The sequence below is a fragment of the Gossypium arboreum genome, chromosome 7 (genome assembly GCF_025698485.1).
Source record: "Gossypium arboreum isolate Shixiya-1 chromosome 7, ASM2569848v2, whole genome shotgun sequence".
NCBI lineage: Eukaryota > Viridiplantae > Streptophyta > Magnoliopsida > Malvales > Malvaceae > Gossypium > Gossypium arboreum.
Genome location: NC_069076.1, coordinates 43,505,726 through 43,522,059, shown reverse-complemented (window position 1 = coordinate 43,522,059; position 16,334 = coordinate 43,505,726). Strand labels below are relative to the sequence as shown.

The following is a 16,334-nucleotide window of genomic DNA, read 5'->3' as shown; positions in this document are numbered from 1 at the left end:
AGATGCAACATGGAGTCGCTCCATTTCATCAATCGAACAGGATTTAAGTTTTTTTTTTTAAATTAAGATATCATTTTATTCTTTAAAATACATTAAATTATCACAATTTTTTAAAATAATTTATTAATTAAACTTTAAATAAAACTATTTTTATTATTTACAGGTCTATCTCATCTTGTGCCCAAGTCAATCCCCATTGTGCCTAAGGTTACATACATAATATTAAAAAAATAATAAAAATGATGGCATTGCCTTACAATTACTTTGAAGCACAACAAATACATACACAATACATACGGGGCAATACTATTCACATATGCAATATTATTTGTTTGAAACACCCCTATTTCTGTAAATGCAAGACCAACAATCTTTGCAAATCAAATTTAATCCAAAACTGGGTGTCTATGCAGAGAGGGAGGAGAAACAAGTTTAAGGCACTTGATTATACATTCCAGCTTCGGTCTCTACTCAACAGATGATTCAGATGCTGAGTCATCAGTAGTAGAATTAGAGAGAGTCTCCAGTTGGCTTCCATTTTCACTATCTAAAGTTGCTGCTGGTTTCTCTTCAACAGGTTGTTTCAAGAACCAATACATGATACTTGCAGTCAATGTGAGGATCATCTTTTGATTTACCTGAAATGTTGTTCCCGTCATGTTAAACATAGAAAGCTAATGAATAAAAGATTCCATCTTTGGATTATACGACATCGTTGTGACGCCTTAACAGAAAATGATACCTCAATTATGTCTTCAGGAAGCAAAAATATTGAGCACCCAAGCTTCCTGGCAATACTGATGATGTAGGTGGCATTCATCTTTTTCTGCTCATCTGAGATGCTCCCAAGTTGGGGGCAACGTTAGTAAAATTACTAGGTGGTGTAAAAGAATAACTATAAATCATGCAGGAAGTACATAGTTCAAGAACTTAAAATTTGCTTCTAAGGACGGGCCACCATAGGTTTGCTAGAAAATATCAAAACCAAGTAGAATAAATAAAAGCATGGCATGTCTAGTATGATTGTTTTTGTAAATAAAAATCTGTTAATGCGTAAACTTGAAACTAAGGTAGCCGAAATTTGAAGAAACCACTGCGTAGGGCAATTCAAACTTCCACATGTCAAGAAGAAAAGGTGGGGGAAGCTTAAACACATGAACTTTATCAAAGAATAGTAAGAACATACCGGTTACTCCTTCCGTAACAAGACTCCAATTTACGGATCTAGGTTGAACAGCACTAAGAAGCTCAAGGAAAAATATGCCATCTGACAAGCTCTTGTCCTGGAAAATGCAAATTGCAATGAGATATAAACTAAACAATGGTTTACATGAATATTGCTAAAACCTGGAACTGTCCCACAAATACTTGTTTACGTCATTCATGCGCCACCTGATCATAAGCCACACTACAACTAGAAGAGAAAACTTTTGCTAAATCATTTTTATTAGTTGACGACAGAAAAAATCGTTCTGATTTTATTTTTCTGGAGAACAATAAAACCATTAGGGAATCCAAAAATAGCTGTTTAACATAAGTTGAGACACCGGCATTGATGTGCAACAGTTCTAAATGTCATGTGCAGCAAAGGCCTAAAAAATGCATCAAGTCTAGTCTAAATTCATTTCAGCTGTAGTCATGAGCAAAAACCCGGAGGCTAAAATCAGATATTTGTAAATCAAACTACCATTTAAAGCTATCTATAGGAAGAATACCTTGAAACTATCCATGCGACTCTGACTTCCTGAGTTGCTTACTTTGGTATTGGCCCACCTTAGGATATCAACATCAGTAATTTCTTTTCCATGGGAATGGGATCTTAGATTCTTCAGAAGTTGAAGAATGTTGAATCTCATCAATTGCCACAAATAAGCTGAATAGAAAAACCAACATTCTGTCAAGAGAGGGCTAAACTGGTTCCAATACAAGTTCAAGAATACCGCAATAAGTATTCGAACTGCTTTCAAGACAACAATTGAAATTCTCATGGCAGATAACATACCCAATATTAGTTTTTTATTTCCTTGAACAATGTCATTTCCAGCAATATTAACCAGGGAAAATTTTAATTGTTTCCCTATTTTAACAACTTGGTTACAGTTTTCTACTTTCTTGAATGGCAACTTAATAGGAGGCTTGTTAGCAACCTTCCAATTAACAATCCCAGGTGACACCTTATCAAGGGTCTCGAGAAGTATCCACCTGCACAGGAAAAAATAAATTAGACACTTCATCATTTTAGCTTCGAGATAGAAATGAAAACTTAAAAACTGGCAACATTTACTGATTTCAAATGTAGGAAACATAGTTGTAAGCCATCATAAGGTTTTTATACAGAATATTTATAGAAGATTTCAATCTTGCAGAATTACTATATTTCAGATAGTTTATTAATGTACTAGAATTTCAAACAGGAACAACAGCACAGATTTTTCAATGTGAAGTAGAATGCAATTTGGGCTCCATTGGTTGATACTTCTGCTTAGTCTTCTTTTTCTTTTTGGAATGCAAAAAAATAGAAAGCTAGAGGAAAATGATTAAAATGAATAGAAAACAAAGCAAAAGCAAGGTAAAAGGAGCCTTAATTTTTCACGAGCTCAGGAAAAACACCATATCACAATTATGTTTGTGCACTTAAGATCATAGGAACATATTAGACTTGCCCATTTCTAAGATCTTCAAAGACATTGTCAATATATGTTGAATTTCCAAGACTATTAATCCAGAAGCGAAATACTCTTTCCTCTCTAGAAACTTGAGCATCATCTGGTAGAGTTTCAAGAAAAGATATCTGTTTTGTTTGAGTTGAAAGGCCATTCCTGCAAGTAAGATACAGTATTAGCTTTCACATCTTGAACTCATTATCAGTTATACCAAACAAAGAAAAACATCATAATCCATCAATTTGTAATATTCTGCTTATGTGAAATTTCCAAATGGTTTATAGACAGTTTGTATTCTCAGCAGTTGATGTGACACAGTTGACATATTCTACTGGAAACATATGGAGAAAGATAAATGAATAGACACAGAGAATAAAACAAGCTTTGTAAACTTAGAGAAAGAGAAAGACATGTTAAGTACAAATTTAAACATCACTTATGTTGTTGCGGACCATGTATGGCAATGCCACAAACACATCTATAATTGCTGTTAAAAGTTTTAAGGGTTTGAAACTTTATGCTACAAATTATTTTTTAAAAGTTCAAAATTATCAAATTTGTATTAGGAAGTAGAACCAGCCTTGGAAGAATTTAATAAATCTTTCCAATGCTGCCAGATTTCCCATATCATATGCATAAAGGGTGATAAAAATTAACATGGAATTGTAAACATTAGAAGTACAAAAAGCGTATTCACTTTATATTCAAGTTAGATATGATCTCTGGAAAAAGGGGTGCTCTTAAGTCTCACCTGTGCTGGAAAACATGTGCAACGAAAGCAAGATTAAGATTGGGGGAACCATCCACAATATCTTTTGCAGTTAAGTATCGTTTGCATCCCATCCTATCTGCATGATCAAGAACCAGCTTTGCTCTCTGTAATGGATCTTTGACAGCCAATGTAGAGGGATTACTATGCTCAGGTGCAAGAACATTTAAAAGGTGTGCATAAGCCTCTGCATCCTGCAGGTTGAATATCATATGATCAAAGATGGACAAAAAAGGGTCTCCATATATTATTCCAGCTTGCAACTAGACCCAAGTCGTGGTTTCATTTACTATTAGCATAGACAAATTAAGGAAGCAAAAGCATTATATATGGTTAGGTCCCATTTAGTTTGAGACTAGATCTTTTATGGTGGTTTTAAGAAGTTTGAATGTAAATTAGATTCTAGCTAATGATGTAATTAGGAAAAGACAGAAGAGGTTGAACAAGCATCTACCTAGATAAGGATCGATTGCAGTATATGAGGATATTGCATAAGCATAAGGGAAAAATAATTGTTGGGAAATTTGAAAAGCTAAAACAAATTTCTATCTTACCTTTACATCAGTAGAGAAATTTGTAACTGTTTTCTTGTATGAAGATTTGTTCAGTTGAAAATTCATCCACCTCAGCAAGATCTTCTCTGGTGGTAAACTCATCAATTCTTCCACGTCCTGTTGGTTTAAGAACAAGCAAATATATTCGGAAGAAGTCTATCAAAACCTAGAAAAAGCATCGAAGTTCTGGCTTATTTGTTTAAAGTTTGAAAAGGGGAGGCGTAAAAATGAAATACAAATTCAAGACACAGTGGGCATATTTAAGGAGAGACCACGGTTATCACATATAGTATTTACCAAGTTAGAGATTTCATTTTCCTCCAAGTAGTACTTTTCCTTAAAATGTTCCATAAAACAAGTATAGTCAAATGAACTGGTATTCTTGTGAAACATTATATTACCTTACTATCATCAACAAGCTCCACCAACTGAGGTGTTTTCTTCAAGTTGAGGTCTGCCAACAGTTGTATCTAAAACAGCATAGTTTTTCAGCAGGCCATTTTAAGTATCAAGGTTGCAAAATTTTAATTGCTTTGGATTATACAATAATTTGAGAGATCAAGTTACCTTTATAATTTGAGAAATCAATCCAAGCACAAGATGTCTCTGTAAAAGGAACCCGATACGATATCATTCTCGCTAATCATTTTCAAAGTATGTACTTTAAATAATTTCAGTAAGAGGTGATCAAACAAAACATGTCTGGAAAGTAAAGTTTCAGAGTGGAACAGGAGTGAAGCAAGAATAAGAAAGGGTTTAGATTTTGGTTTAGCATTAATAAACAGATAAATGCTCTACCTAGTCCAGGCCAAATATGAGAAGCAATGAGCTTCCCAATACCAATCATTGTATTGAAAAACAGTTAAGAAGTGAAGAGAATAGCATTAAAGATTGCCACATTGGCCACAGCTCTGGGAATAACAAAAACAACAAAAGTAATGAAGCATGCTTTAAAAATAATGCTTTTATCCAACATGTCTTTCTTAAACTCAAGTGAAAATCTAACCATCAAATAAACTAGTTCAGCAATGCAACAGACCAACAGTATAAGTATACGCATACCCTTCCTTCAATGAAATCTTGTGTTCCTATATTGACTACAGTGCAGCCAATAGCCTTGGCAGAGTTGAGACATAGTGTATGGTTTTCATTTCTTTCCCATGGATTGAGCAGTCTCTTAGTATTAATAGCCCTTTCATCAATGGTACCCGGAACTGCTACATTTATCAGTTTGCTGCATTTATTTTGTATAAAAGCTTCAAAAAAACTCTTCTCCCGCTGGCATAAAAACAACAAATCTAATAGTTTTAAAAAGTTAGAAGGATTTACCAAAGAAGAACTCCATCTTTAACAATCTCAAATAGATCATTTGAGGACGGATCGATGGGTAAGTATTTGTTTAAGAACCCATCTTGAGCGAGATAATTATTGATATGGGCAACGTAGGATGCCTTTTCGGATTCGCTTATGGTGTGAAGCAGAGTAGTTGTAGCTGCCTTGAGGAATGCTGATGAGTTCTTTGCTGGATTTCCTGTTCTAGAGCTTGCATGTGCATGAAGTTTCAGATAAACCTATCCACACAAAACACAGTGATTGATAATCCACTTTCCAGGAAATTTTGAAAAAAAAAAAAAGGTTTTCTGAAAAGTTACTTCTGAAACAACAATCCAAATTCAAATTTTCATAAAGTTGAACTTTAAGAAAAAAAATATATATAACGATAAAAAAAAGGATTGGAACACCAAAAAAAACAACAACAAACCTTCAAAAAGGACTCGAAATCGACCTCATCGTTGAAGTTAGGATACAAAGCAGCGATAAAATCTGTAGTTTCTTGGTCACTCAGATTCTCTCCCACAACTTTCAATCTGGATATTCTGGATGCTAAGTCTCCCAGCGTTAGTTTCCCGTTCTCTCTTCGCATACTCGTAAACTGCCAAAAAACAAAGTGTTAGTAACTGCCATCAAAAAAGAAAGAGAAAATTGAAAGAATTGTTGAGTTACATGAGATTTTAAGCTACGAAGTTCGACTTGAGTGAACTGGTTTTGCAGGCATGGATCTGAGACCAAAATGCCTACGTAACCAGACATCTTTGTTTTTATTTAGATCAGAATCTAATGACAAATATTTATGTTTGGCCTGAGTTTGTGAAGATGAAGGAGAAGAGAAGTGGGAGTTGTAGCTGGTATTGGCAAGAGCAACTCTACCTCTGATAATTCATATTATGACCATTCTGTCCCCATTTTTATTTTCTTTTAGGTTAAAATATGTCTATAGTCCCTGTACTTTTTAAAAAATAGGAATTTACTCCTTGTACTTGTATTCTAGAAATTTAGTTCCTCTACTATTTAAATTTTAAAATTCAGATGTATACTCTCTCTTTTAAAATAAAAAAGAATCACTCACTCTTGTTAGTCATGTAAGTAAAAAAATATTGTAATTAACTTGAATTTAACAAAAAAAAAGAGTTAACAGTATCAATAGTTGAACTTAAATTTTAAAAATTTAAAAATAGAGATTAAATTCGTGGAAATACAAGAACTGGGACTAAATTTCTAATTTTTAAAAAGTACAGGGACTATATGCATATTTTAACCTTTCTTTTATTTATTCAAATGAATAGTAACTGTGGGCCTTTGCACTTCGAACCACTCGGAGTTGGAAGGATGGATATTGGGTCCACTTTTCTGTTTTCAGAATTCAAATTGAATGTCTATTTCGCCCACCATCTCTAACTGTTGGTTCATATTTTAAATAACAGGTAATTAGTATCTCCACTGTTAGGGGATTTAAGAAAAATGTCTAAGCCAGTTTATATTTTAAAACCTTGCCGAGTGTGATTTTTATTAAGGTCACATAATTCGTGAGGGCGGTTTATAGTGTACGGAGTGCGAAGAGATATTAAATTAGGGTTCATCCATACTATGGATAGTGAGGAAAGCCATTATGATTAGTAATTTGAGAAGGTTAAGGTGGCACTTGGATAAAGTTCTAGTATCTAGTTTGTTGTCTATCCCATTCATCTTAGAGGAGAGGGGGAGCAATTTGAGTGGACCTTTTATCTCATAATTACTTTCTTGTAGAGTTTAATTTCATGCTTCATATAGGGAGTGAGTCGATTGTGACTTTCTTGAGGTTGGTGAGTCTAGAAGTTGAGATCATTAAATGAGATTGAACATGATGTAATGGTTATCCTAGAGAACATTATGGCTATACCTCTCCAGTATCTGTAATGGTGTGAGCTTTATTCCTAAGGTGTTAAGAGATATTCTAATATAAGGATATGATATTTTCCCCTTTAATTAAAAAGAAATTTATAAAGTGAGCTTCTATGAGACTATTAGTAGGGGAATAAGGTGGCATCTCTTTAGCGAAGACAGAGGCTATTGTTGTTCGAGATATTAATGTTGGGGTACCATGATTACTTGTGTAGTACTTTCAAATTTTCAAAACTACACTTTTAATAAGCATAGTTGCTTGCTTTTGACGTGGTGTCGTTTAACTAACCAATAATTATACAGCTTCTAAAGGTTTCCTATTGTTATATCTCTACTTTAATTTGGACCCGGTTGAACCCTCCATTGGTATTGTTACCTTGGCTTCACATTCAATGTGGGCCAAAGGAATGTTCTCTTTGAGAACCTTGGTTGTGTGGGTTGGAGCACTCTCAGTGCTATATATTGGTTGTGTAGGTTGAAATGCACATTTGTGCAATGATTATATACTTACTTGGTTGTGTTGGATGAAATTCTTGAGTTTTTTAGTCCTGTTTTACTAAGGTTACGAAGGGCCTAATAAGACGAATGAATTCAAAAATGTCTAGTAAGATACAAAAATTGCACATTTGTAAGTACGAAGGATAAAAATGAATTTATGAGATTTATGAAATGAAGTGAATTAAAATGTACTTGTTACTCTAGTTTATAAGATGAATGAAGTTGACCATCTCTTTATAAAATATGCTTATATGATATTACTTGTCATTTTTATTTTAGAAACTACCTTGATGATCCTTGTTTTAATTGTGTTTACCTTTGCGCAATGATTAATGATCTGTCGTAATTCGATATGTCAAATTACGTTCTCCAATACACTGAGGAGCTTATTCTCAAGCAATTCAAATGTCTTTTATATGTTTTTTTTCAAAATTTTTGTTCTAAGCATTAATAAATGTATTTTTGTTCAGTTTTACACTATTTTGAGACCCAAATTGGCCAAATGTGCCATGGGGAACCTAATAATGTAATTGAGTTGGTGTAGGGAGACAATAAGGGCTCAAACTCGAGAAGAATGTCATTTAGAATAAGTATTGTGACACCAATGCCATGGAAGTCGTGATATCCCTGAAGGTGCTGAAGTGAAGAAATTCAGTCCTTTTCTAGTGCTCCAAAATCCTAATTTAGCTACTATTTTGGGTATCACGATACCGCTGCTTGACGGGTGAAAAAACTATAATGAAAATTTTATGTCCAAACAAGCTTAAGTCTTTGTTTTCATTTAAGGGTATAACGGTAAATGTTAGGTTAAAAATTAGTAGACTATAAATATTATTTTATAAGCTTTGGAAAATAGAGATTTTTGGTAGCTGAACATTTCTCCTTAGTTATTCATAGTTTTTAGGTTAGGTTTTGTTTTGTTTTCTTTTCATTTTTAAATTAGGTTTATAAGAGATTTTTTTTTTCTATTTCTTCTTTTATTACTAAAGACTATGCAAAAGAAATATGATCAAACTCTTGGGTTTCATTAGATTTCCATCCATTGAATGAGCATTTCTTAAACCATTTACCTTTATTTTATGCTTATAATGTGTTTGATAAAATGCTTGTTTGAAATTTAAGTTTGATTATGTGTTAAATTGGTTGATGGTTGATTGATTAGTTATCTGTTAGTTTAAGTTAATGTTTATTTTTGATTAATTGATTGTTCGATTATATTGAAATGCTTAATACACTAGAATTGACGTCACTAGTGGAATATTTAGATAAACGAGATCGAGAGGAGAGTTTATCATTAGATAGTTCGATATAATTGTGTCGAATAGTGAGACTGAGAGAAGAACCTAGATGGTATCTTTTAGTCTAGGATGAGACCGAGAGAATATTCTTAGCTAAGGGTGACAAACAATATAATTGGTATAGAGAATATTCTTAGCTAAGGGTGACAAACAATATAATTGGTATAGGCTTATTAGATTAGTTAGCGAGTAATGAATCAATGGGCCATCGTTTTATCATTTTCATTGTTTAAAGCAATAGGGAAGAAAATTAGATTAATTTGTTTAATTGATAATTTAAATTTAGTTTATAAATAATTTATTTTTGAATTTGTGCTAATAATTTCTAACTCGATTAGATTAGTAATTGCTTAACTTGTAATTAACTTGATAAACACATTTACCAATTTGACAATCCTTTGGGTTCAATCATTGAAATACTCAAAGTGTTCCATTGTAACACTTATAGATATTACAACTGACCTATCACACTTCCAGTACACTATTATTGATTGTTTTGTGTTGATTCTCAGCCTCAGTTCACACATGCCAAGGCGCGATCAAGTAACTATTAACCTAGCTAACTCCTACAAGGAGGCAAGATAGGTATGGTAATTTCCAATTGGACTTACTAAGAAATTATGCTTACCCACTGTTGTTTTGGCGCCTAGATTGTTGGTTCATGGATTCGTGAAGCCAAGCTAAATTCATGACATCAAATATCATTGAGATCTTCAAGAGTATGAAAATGACATATTTTTAATTATGACAGGTACTAGGGTGTCTACATTTAAATATGTTAATTTCATATTACTTGGTTTTTTTGTTGAATGTCATTAAATTTGAGCTTGGAAACTCTACTTGGTATTTCACTATACTATTCTTTTTTCGGTTAATCGATGTTATGCATGAATACTTTACTTTTGAGATAACTGGTTGTGATTTTAAAGTGTTTTGTAGTAGTTTTTATATGTAATTGAGAGTTCTTTAAGTAGGATTCCTGCATACCATGAATAGAGGAACTTTGCAAAACATTTGAATTGATTTTAGGTGAACTTAGTGAGTCATGTCGCGACCACGAAGTTGGTACGTCGTGACAACAGAGCCCAATGTTGTCACTTCACATTTCACCTCTTCACGACCTCATTAACTCAATCAATCATATTGTGATGTCAATTGTTCCTCGTTGTGATATCGCACACATTTCAACACTGCACTATTTTAAGTTGTTTTGACCTTCCGGAGCCCATTTTGGGTTTTGATCAACTCTGGATAAATTATAAATGATTTTAAATTGTTTTTAAAACTTTCAATTTGTCTAGAAAATATTTTAATTATTTTATAAAAATATTTTAAACTTTTAATTCTTAAATAAATCTAAGATTTCTTATTTGTACATGCTCTGGTGGCATCTCTCATTCGTATCAATAGTCTAGAACGAGTGAGGGTTGTTACAAAATTTGTAGAAATAGAGAACATGAAAGAAAGAAAATAAAGATCTTGACTAAAGAAGATGAATTGAAAAAATTGCAAAGCAAAAGCACAAGAAGTTTGGATACTTGGAAATTAGGTTAAGTGAAAAAGAAGAAAAAAAACTCATTATTTGTAGAAAAAAATTGAGCTCTCTTACATCCACTACGCACGTAAGTTTTGAACTTTTAATGCATATTATTCAAAAGAACTGATAAAATGCTATCACGTACCCCATGACTCATCATGGCCTTAATAATGTGTGTGGCTCAAGTGACAGCTAACACATGTCCATAATCATGCTTTGTCATTGAGTTAGCAATTAAGTAATTGGTTACAAAAATTCAAATTTTAAAACTTGTATCCTCAAGGAAATTTGACTTGAACCTTTATTTCAAAAGAAGCCACTTTATACCCCTCCTTCAGCTTAGGGGAAGCAAAAGGGAAACTGTTGTATACATTTCACTGGTGGTATCTCCACCACCATACCTCGCCAAGGGTCTACCTTGCTAGGGAAGCTAACTCTCCGTATGTATGCCTCACCAAAGACCACAAATACGTCACTCAGCCACTCCAACAACTCAACCATAGTAACAAGATGGTTGCCACTAATTATCAACATACTTTACAACCCAGTCACATCTTATCACATTGTCAACCTAGCAAGGGAACCACTAAATGAAAGGCCTACCAATTAAAAAAATGCACATGTATGAGAAAGTCGACCTTAGATACCTCTCGTAGCCTTATAGTAATGGATCTTCTTCTTCTTCCATTCTCTAGCCACATATTCTCTCGACTCAATACCAATGCCATCTCATCTTCCTTTCATGACTCTTCTCCCTATGAGTGAACTGACGTCTAAATCTCTATTTAGATTTTACCATCAAAACTATTCATATTTATATTTAAATTCAAAATAATATGAGTGATTTTTTTAAAATAAAAATATTTTAGATGTTCATTTTACGATTCATAAAGTTCAAATTTATTTTATTGTCATGTTCCATAAAATTGGTAAGATTATAGATTTAGAAAGAATGTTGAGAGCATAGGGCGACATATGAATTAATAAAAGGGATATAAAGCATATTTTAAGGAATTAAGAATGTCTTTTATTCTCATCAATTGTTTTAGTTGAAAAAGTAAACAATATTAATGAATAAAAGAAGTAATAAAGTGGATTTTAACCCAAGTGCTTAAAAGACTTAAATTACGGAAATCTTTCTCTTAAATTAAGACCAAGATTAAACTAAATTGCTTTATTCTCAATAGTTAACATCAAAGAATTTCTTGAATGTTAATGTAATTCTTTTTCAATTTGACTTTCTCTTTCAAACCCATAAATTATTTTTCCAAAAATCCCATATATAAAAATTAATTTCAAACAAGTAAGTAAAATATTATTATGTTAAAGATAAAATTTTAAATTAATCTAAAATATTTTAATTTTAATATTATTATGCACATTTATATTTAATAATATAATTATTTATTTTAATGAAATTATTTATTATTACAATTTTATTTTAATAATAAATTTTAACATTAAAAATAATTTTAAATTTTAAATGATATTTTTAATATTTTTTGAAAAATATTATATATTAATATTTCTATAATAAATGTTTTATAGTATCAAATATGAATAATTTATTAATATAATAATAAATATTTGTTTAATTCTACTTAGCTTTATTTATCTCTTCTAACTCGATATATCATTATTCGCTCTCATATATGTAATATGTGTATATTCAAATTACGTTTTATTTAAGCATTGGTTATTATTAAATCTATAAAAGACATTAGTTATTAAAAATATTATCTTTTAATAAAATAAATTTCAATTGTCAAAAGAAATACTTCTATAATATTTTGTAACAAATATAATTTATGTTGTTTGTGTTTCACTGAAAACTTTCAAAAATGATTTTAGAAAAATTTGTCAAACAACGGTAAGTATTTTACAGAATCATCCAAATATTAAAAAATATTAGCATTTTTAAAAATAATCTATTTTTTTAAATTATTTGTTGAAAGTTGTTTTCAATAAAGCAAGCACAACTTTATAAAACACTCATTTTCAGATGTTATATTTATTTGTTTACATTTTTTGTCAATTTGACCTATATTTTTTAGCTAAATTTGAAAATTACCTTTCAAAAAGAGTCGAATCATTTTTTAACGGAAATATTGAGTAAAACATTAATTTTGTAATGATGTTGATGTGACAATCTATGTGGCATTCCGCACGTACATCATGCTAATATGACACTATTTTTCTTATATTTCATGTTAACAAATAATTTAAAAAATACAAAATATTCAAAAAAATTATAAAAAAATTTCAAAAAATAGCGGAAAGTACATGTGGATTGTCATACAAGCTCTTTTTGGGCTAAATTAGCCATATTTGCCTTTATTTTTTAAATTAGCCTTATAAGTCTTTTTTTTTGTAAATTTAAAGAAATAAGTCATTTTTGGAGAGAGAAACAGAAAGCGTGTCCAGCTAGGCGTGCTTTTCGTTTCTCTCTCCCAGGGTTAAGATTTTTAATATTTTTAGGTTTAGGGTTTTCGACTGAAACAATGAAATTTCATAGGTAGTTTTGAGGTGTGATAACACGCTTCATGACGCATACATTTCATATGTCATAATGGGATAGGACCATCACATCAAAAATCCATTCTAGAGAAATATGGTTTTGGGGTGATTATGCTTGATAAGATTAGGGTTTGAAGTCTAAGTGAATGTCCCAGTCGATGGCTGTGATATGGTCATAGGTTTGAGTATAATCGGGGGCCAGTTGACGGTCGTTATGCAGTCATGAGTTCAAGCTTTTTAGATACCCTGCAAATGATGTCTTATATGTACCATACATAAGATTGAAGCCATAATCATAGGGAAAAATAAAGAGATTTCTAGTGTAATCAATGTAATTTTTTCTCTATTTCCATGCAGTCGGTATCTTTAACCTTTCATTCTTATCTAAAGGTTGACATCAAGATAAGTACACGAGGACTTTCAAGGGGAGAGCGGATGTTTCGGCCGAAGTAAATGTCAAACTCGGGTCGACATAACAACGGTTATAGTTATTAATGGTTTGTTTAATAAAGGCAATCGTTGTCACTCCCCGCTTGAGAGTCCTCTTGAGAGTCATCTTTAATCCTGATCGCGTGATTTCATGATAGGTTTTAAATATTTATAATTACTCATTCTTAAACTAACTATTATTGCGATGTAGGCAAGTGTACCTATCAAACAGTAGTATAGTTTTAGCAAGACCGGATTGTCGAACCCAAAGGAACTAAAAGTACTAGTAATGACTATCTTTTTATTATCTATCCTAAGAATAAAGAGATTTTGTTTTAATTAACTAATTATTTTGGGAAAAATCGATTGACTTAAGACAATACCTAAGGAAAAATCCACCTAGACTTTACTTGTTATTCTGGCTCTAAATCGGATGATTTATTCATTCAACTTGCTCTGTAAAGATCCCTAAGTTATGTTATTATCCCTATTCAAGACTAATAACGACTAATCCCTAGATTGAATAATCGAGACTTTTCTCTAATTAACACTCTAGGGTTGTATTAACTCGATCTATGGGTCTCCTTATTAGGTTTCACCCTAATCCGGCAAAATCTTTTCACCCTATGTCTAGGCGTGCAATCAACTCTGCTTAATTATGACATATGTACTCTTAGACAGGGTCTATTCCTCCTCTTAATAAGAGCATGTCTTGAATCAGTATCCTGGGATATCAAAACAAGAATTAAGAACACATAATTAAGAACAAGTTAAATATTTATCATACGATTCAAAAAATAATAACAAAATTCGTCTTAGGTTTCATTCTCCTTAGGTATTTAGGGGTTTTAGTTCATAACCAAATAAGCAAACATCTCAGAAGAATAAAGAATACAAAACATAAAGAAAACCCAAAACTCCTGAAGGGAAATTGAGGAGAGATCTTCAGTCTTAATGATGAATCCGGCTTCTGAGATGGATCAATCGACTTTCTTGGAGTAATTCCTTACTCCCTATTCTCCGTCTCCCTTTTCTTCCTTCTCTAGGGTGTATTTATAAGCTTTAGAATGCCTAAAAACCCTCAAAATTAGCCTTTTCCGAATTAGACTCAACTTGGGCTCGGCAGGGACACGCCCTTGGCACACGCCCATGTTCGATTACTTCAGGCCTTGTTCGAGCCTGCTAAATTGACACGACTGTGTGGTCTACCTGTGTGAAGAGGTCCAGGCCGTGTTGATTTTGTACTTTGGCCCATTTTCTCTGTTTTTGGCCTGTTTCTTGTTCCTTTCGCTCTCATATGCTCTCCTAAGTATAAAACATGAAATTAAAGTATTAGAAGTATCGAATTCACCAATTCTAATGGAAAATCATCCATAAAATGCATTAAACATGGGGTAAAAATATGTATAATTTATGGTTTATCAAATACCCCCACACTTAAGCATTTGCTTGTCCTCAAGCAAAATTCTCAACTCATAATCAAAATAAATTCTTCTCAACTTATAATTTCTATCGATAATATCTCAAATTAATCCATAAGTAATCATATATTGAGAATTTCAACTAAAAGAACATAAAAGTTTCAAACATTTTGAGTTGAGTATTTAATCATGCAAACATAGGTGTCTCTCCTCATCTGAGTAATTGCCTTTGATTTAGAATATCACAGAGTTTCACATCCTCACTAAAGATTCACTCAAATCACTCGAGGTGTTTAAGGACAATAAAGGAAGCACTCAATAGTCAATAATGAAAAGTCATTACCATGGGCTTGCATGAAAATCAAATCTCCACTACTATAATTTAAGATGATATATCAATCAAAAGGTCTTTAGAGGGTTGTAGTGAGGCTTGGTTAAGGGGTGTAGTCACAAGCTGAAAGAAAGGGTTAGAATCGAGATTGAATTGAAGGATTGTCTAACTAGAAAAAGAGTTAATCTTCACTTGCGTACAATAGAGCTTCTTCTCAGAATATGAAATTACAGATATGAATACATAGTTTTTTTTAAGAACAAGTTAAATTAATATAGACTAACTATTAAGAACAAAACATAGCTAAGCAATCCATTCAACTCAAATCTCGACAAAAATAGGGATTAATTTAGGGAATTTCAACATCAATGGGTTAAAGGTTAATATTGAGGTTAATACAAGGAATGGCTTAATAGGCTCAAATGGGTTTACTAAGAGTTAATCGTGGAGGTAGGCTTTTCATGGCATGAGTGGATTAATCCTAAGTGCCTTAATCATTTTGATATATCAAGTCAAATGGTGTGGTCTCGACATGCATAATCAAGCAAGTTTTAGAATAACAATTGAATATTAACGCACTCAAAGCAATAATAAAAGTGAGCATGAAAGAATTAATAGATGCTTAAAAGGCTCAAAAATCTTACAAAAATTATGGCTTTTTGATGTTTAGACTGGTGAATTCCAATTCAAAGTAATACCTAGACTTGGGGAAACAACCTATAATTTTAAATTCTTAAAAATCAACTCATCATGCTTGATTCTCTAATGTCTTAAAGTTTAAACAATCAATGCATAAATGCCTATGTTTTAATTCAAAATATATCAATCAAAATCATAAATCAATTAAAATTTATCCTAAATATGATATGAAATCTTTTCAAGAGAACAAGGCAATCATTTAGGGATTTTTCTAATAATGAAATAAATACCCCCCACACTTAAGATGTAGATTGCCCTCAATGTACAAATATAGATATTAAAGTATAAAAATAAGATAGGGAGAGAAGTGAAACTTCTTGTATGATAAATTCCTCGAACTTGAGCTCTGGAGAAGAATCGGTTCGAGAGTGAAGGAGGATACTCCGGCGGTCGTAGAGG

General features: G+C 32.1%; 1 protein-coding gene across 1 annotated transcript; it reads right to left on the bottom strand.

The window, feature by feature from the left end:
• Positions 1-222: 222 nt before the first annotated feature.
• On the bottom strand, positions 223-6,230 carry LOC108462125 (fimbrin-2-like). Its single transcript, XM_017762138.2, has 14 exons — positions 5,991-6,230; positions 5,749-5,919; positions 5,316-5,557; positions 5,049-5,220; positions 4,554-4,592; positions 4,388-4,456; positions 3,987-4,103; positions 3,415-3,626; positions 2,664-2,819; positions 2,003-2,202; positions 1,716-1,873; positions 1,187-1,283; positions 743-834; positions 223-638 (listed from the first exon to the last, which is right to left on the bottom strand). Exons 1-14 carry the CDS (start codon positions 6,075-6,077, stop codon positions 468-470), a joined length of 1,983 nt encoding a protein of 660 aa, XP_017617627.1. The 5' UTR covers positions 6,078-6,230; the 3' UTR covers positions 223-467.
• Positions 6,231-16,334: the final 10,104 nt, after the last annotated feature.

Coding starts and splice junctions, on each gene's coding strand:
- LOC108462125 (XM_017762138.2), bottom strand. CDS start 6,077: ATGTCTGGTTACGTAGGCATTTTGGTCTCAGATCCATGCCTGCAAAAC. Junction 5,221..5,315: donor AAAGATGGAGTTCTTCTTTG/GTAAATCCTTCT, acceptor AAATAAATGCAG/CAAACTGATAAATGTAGCAG. Junction 3,627..3,986: donor ATTTCTCTACTGATGTAAAG/GTAAGATAGAAA, acceptor TTCAACCTGCAG/GATGCAGAGGCTTATGCACA.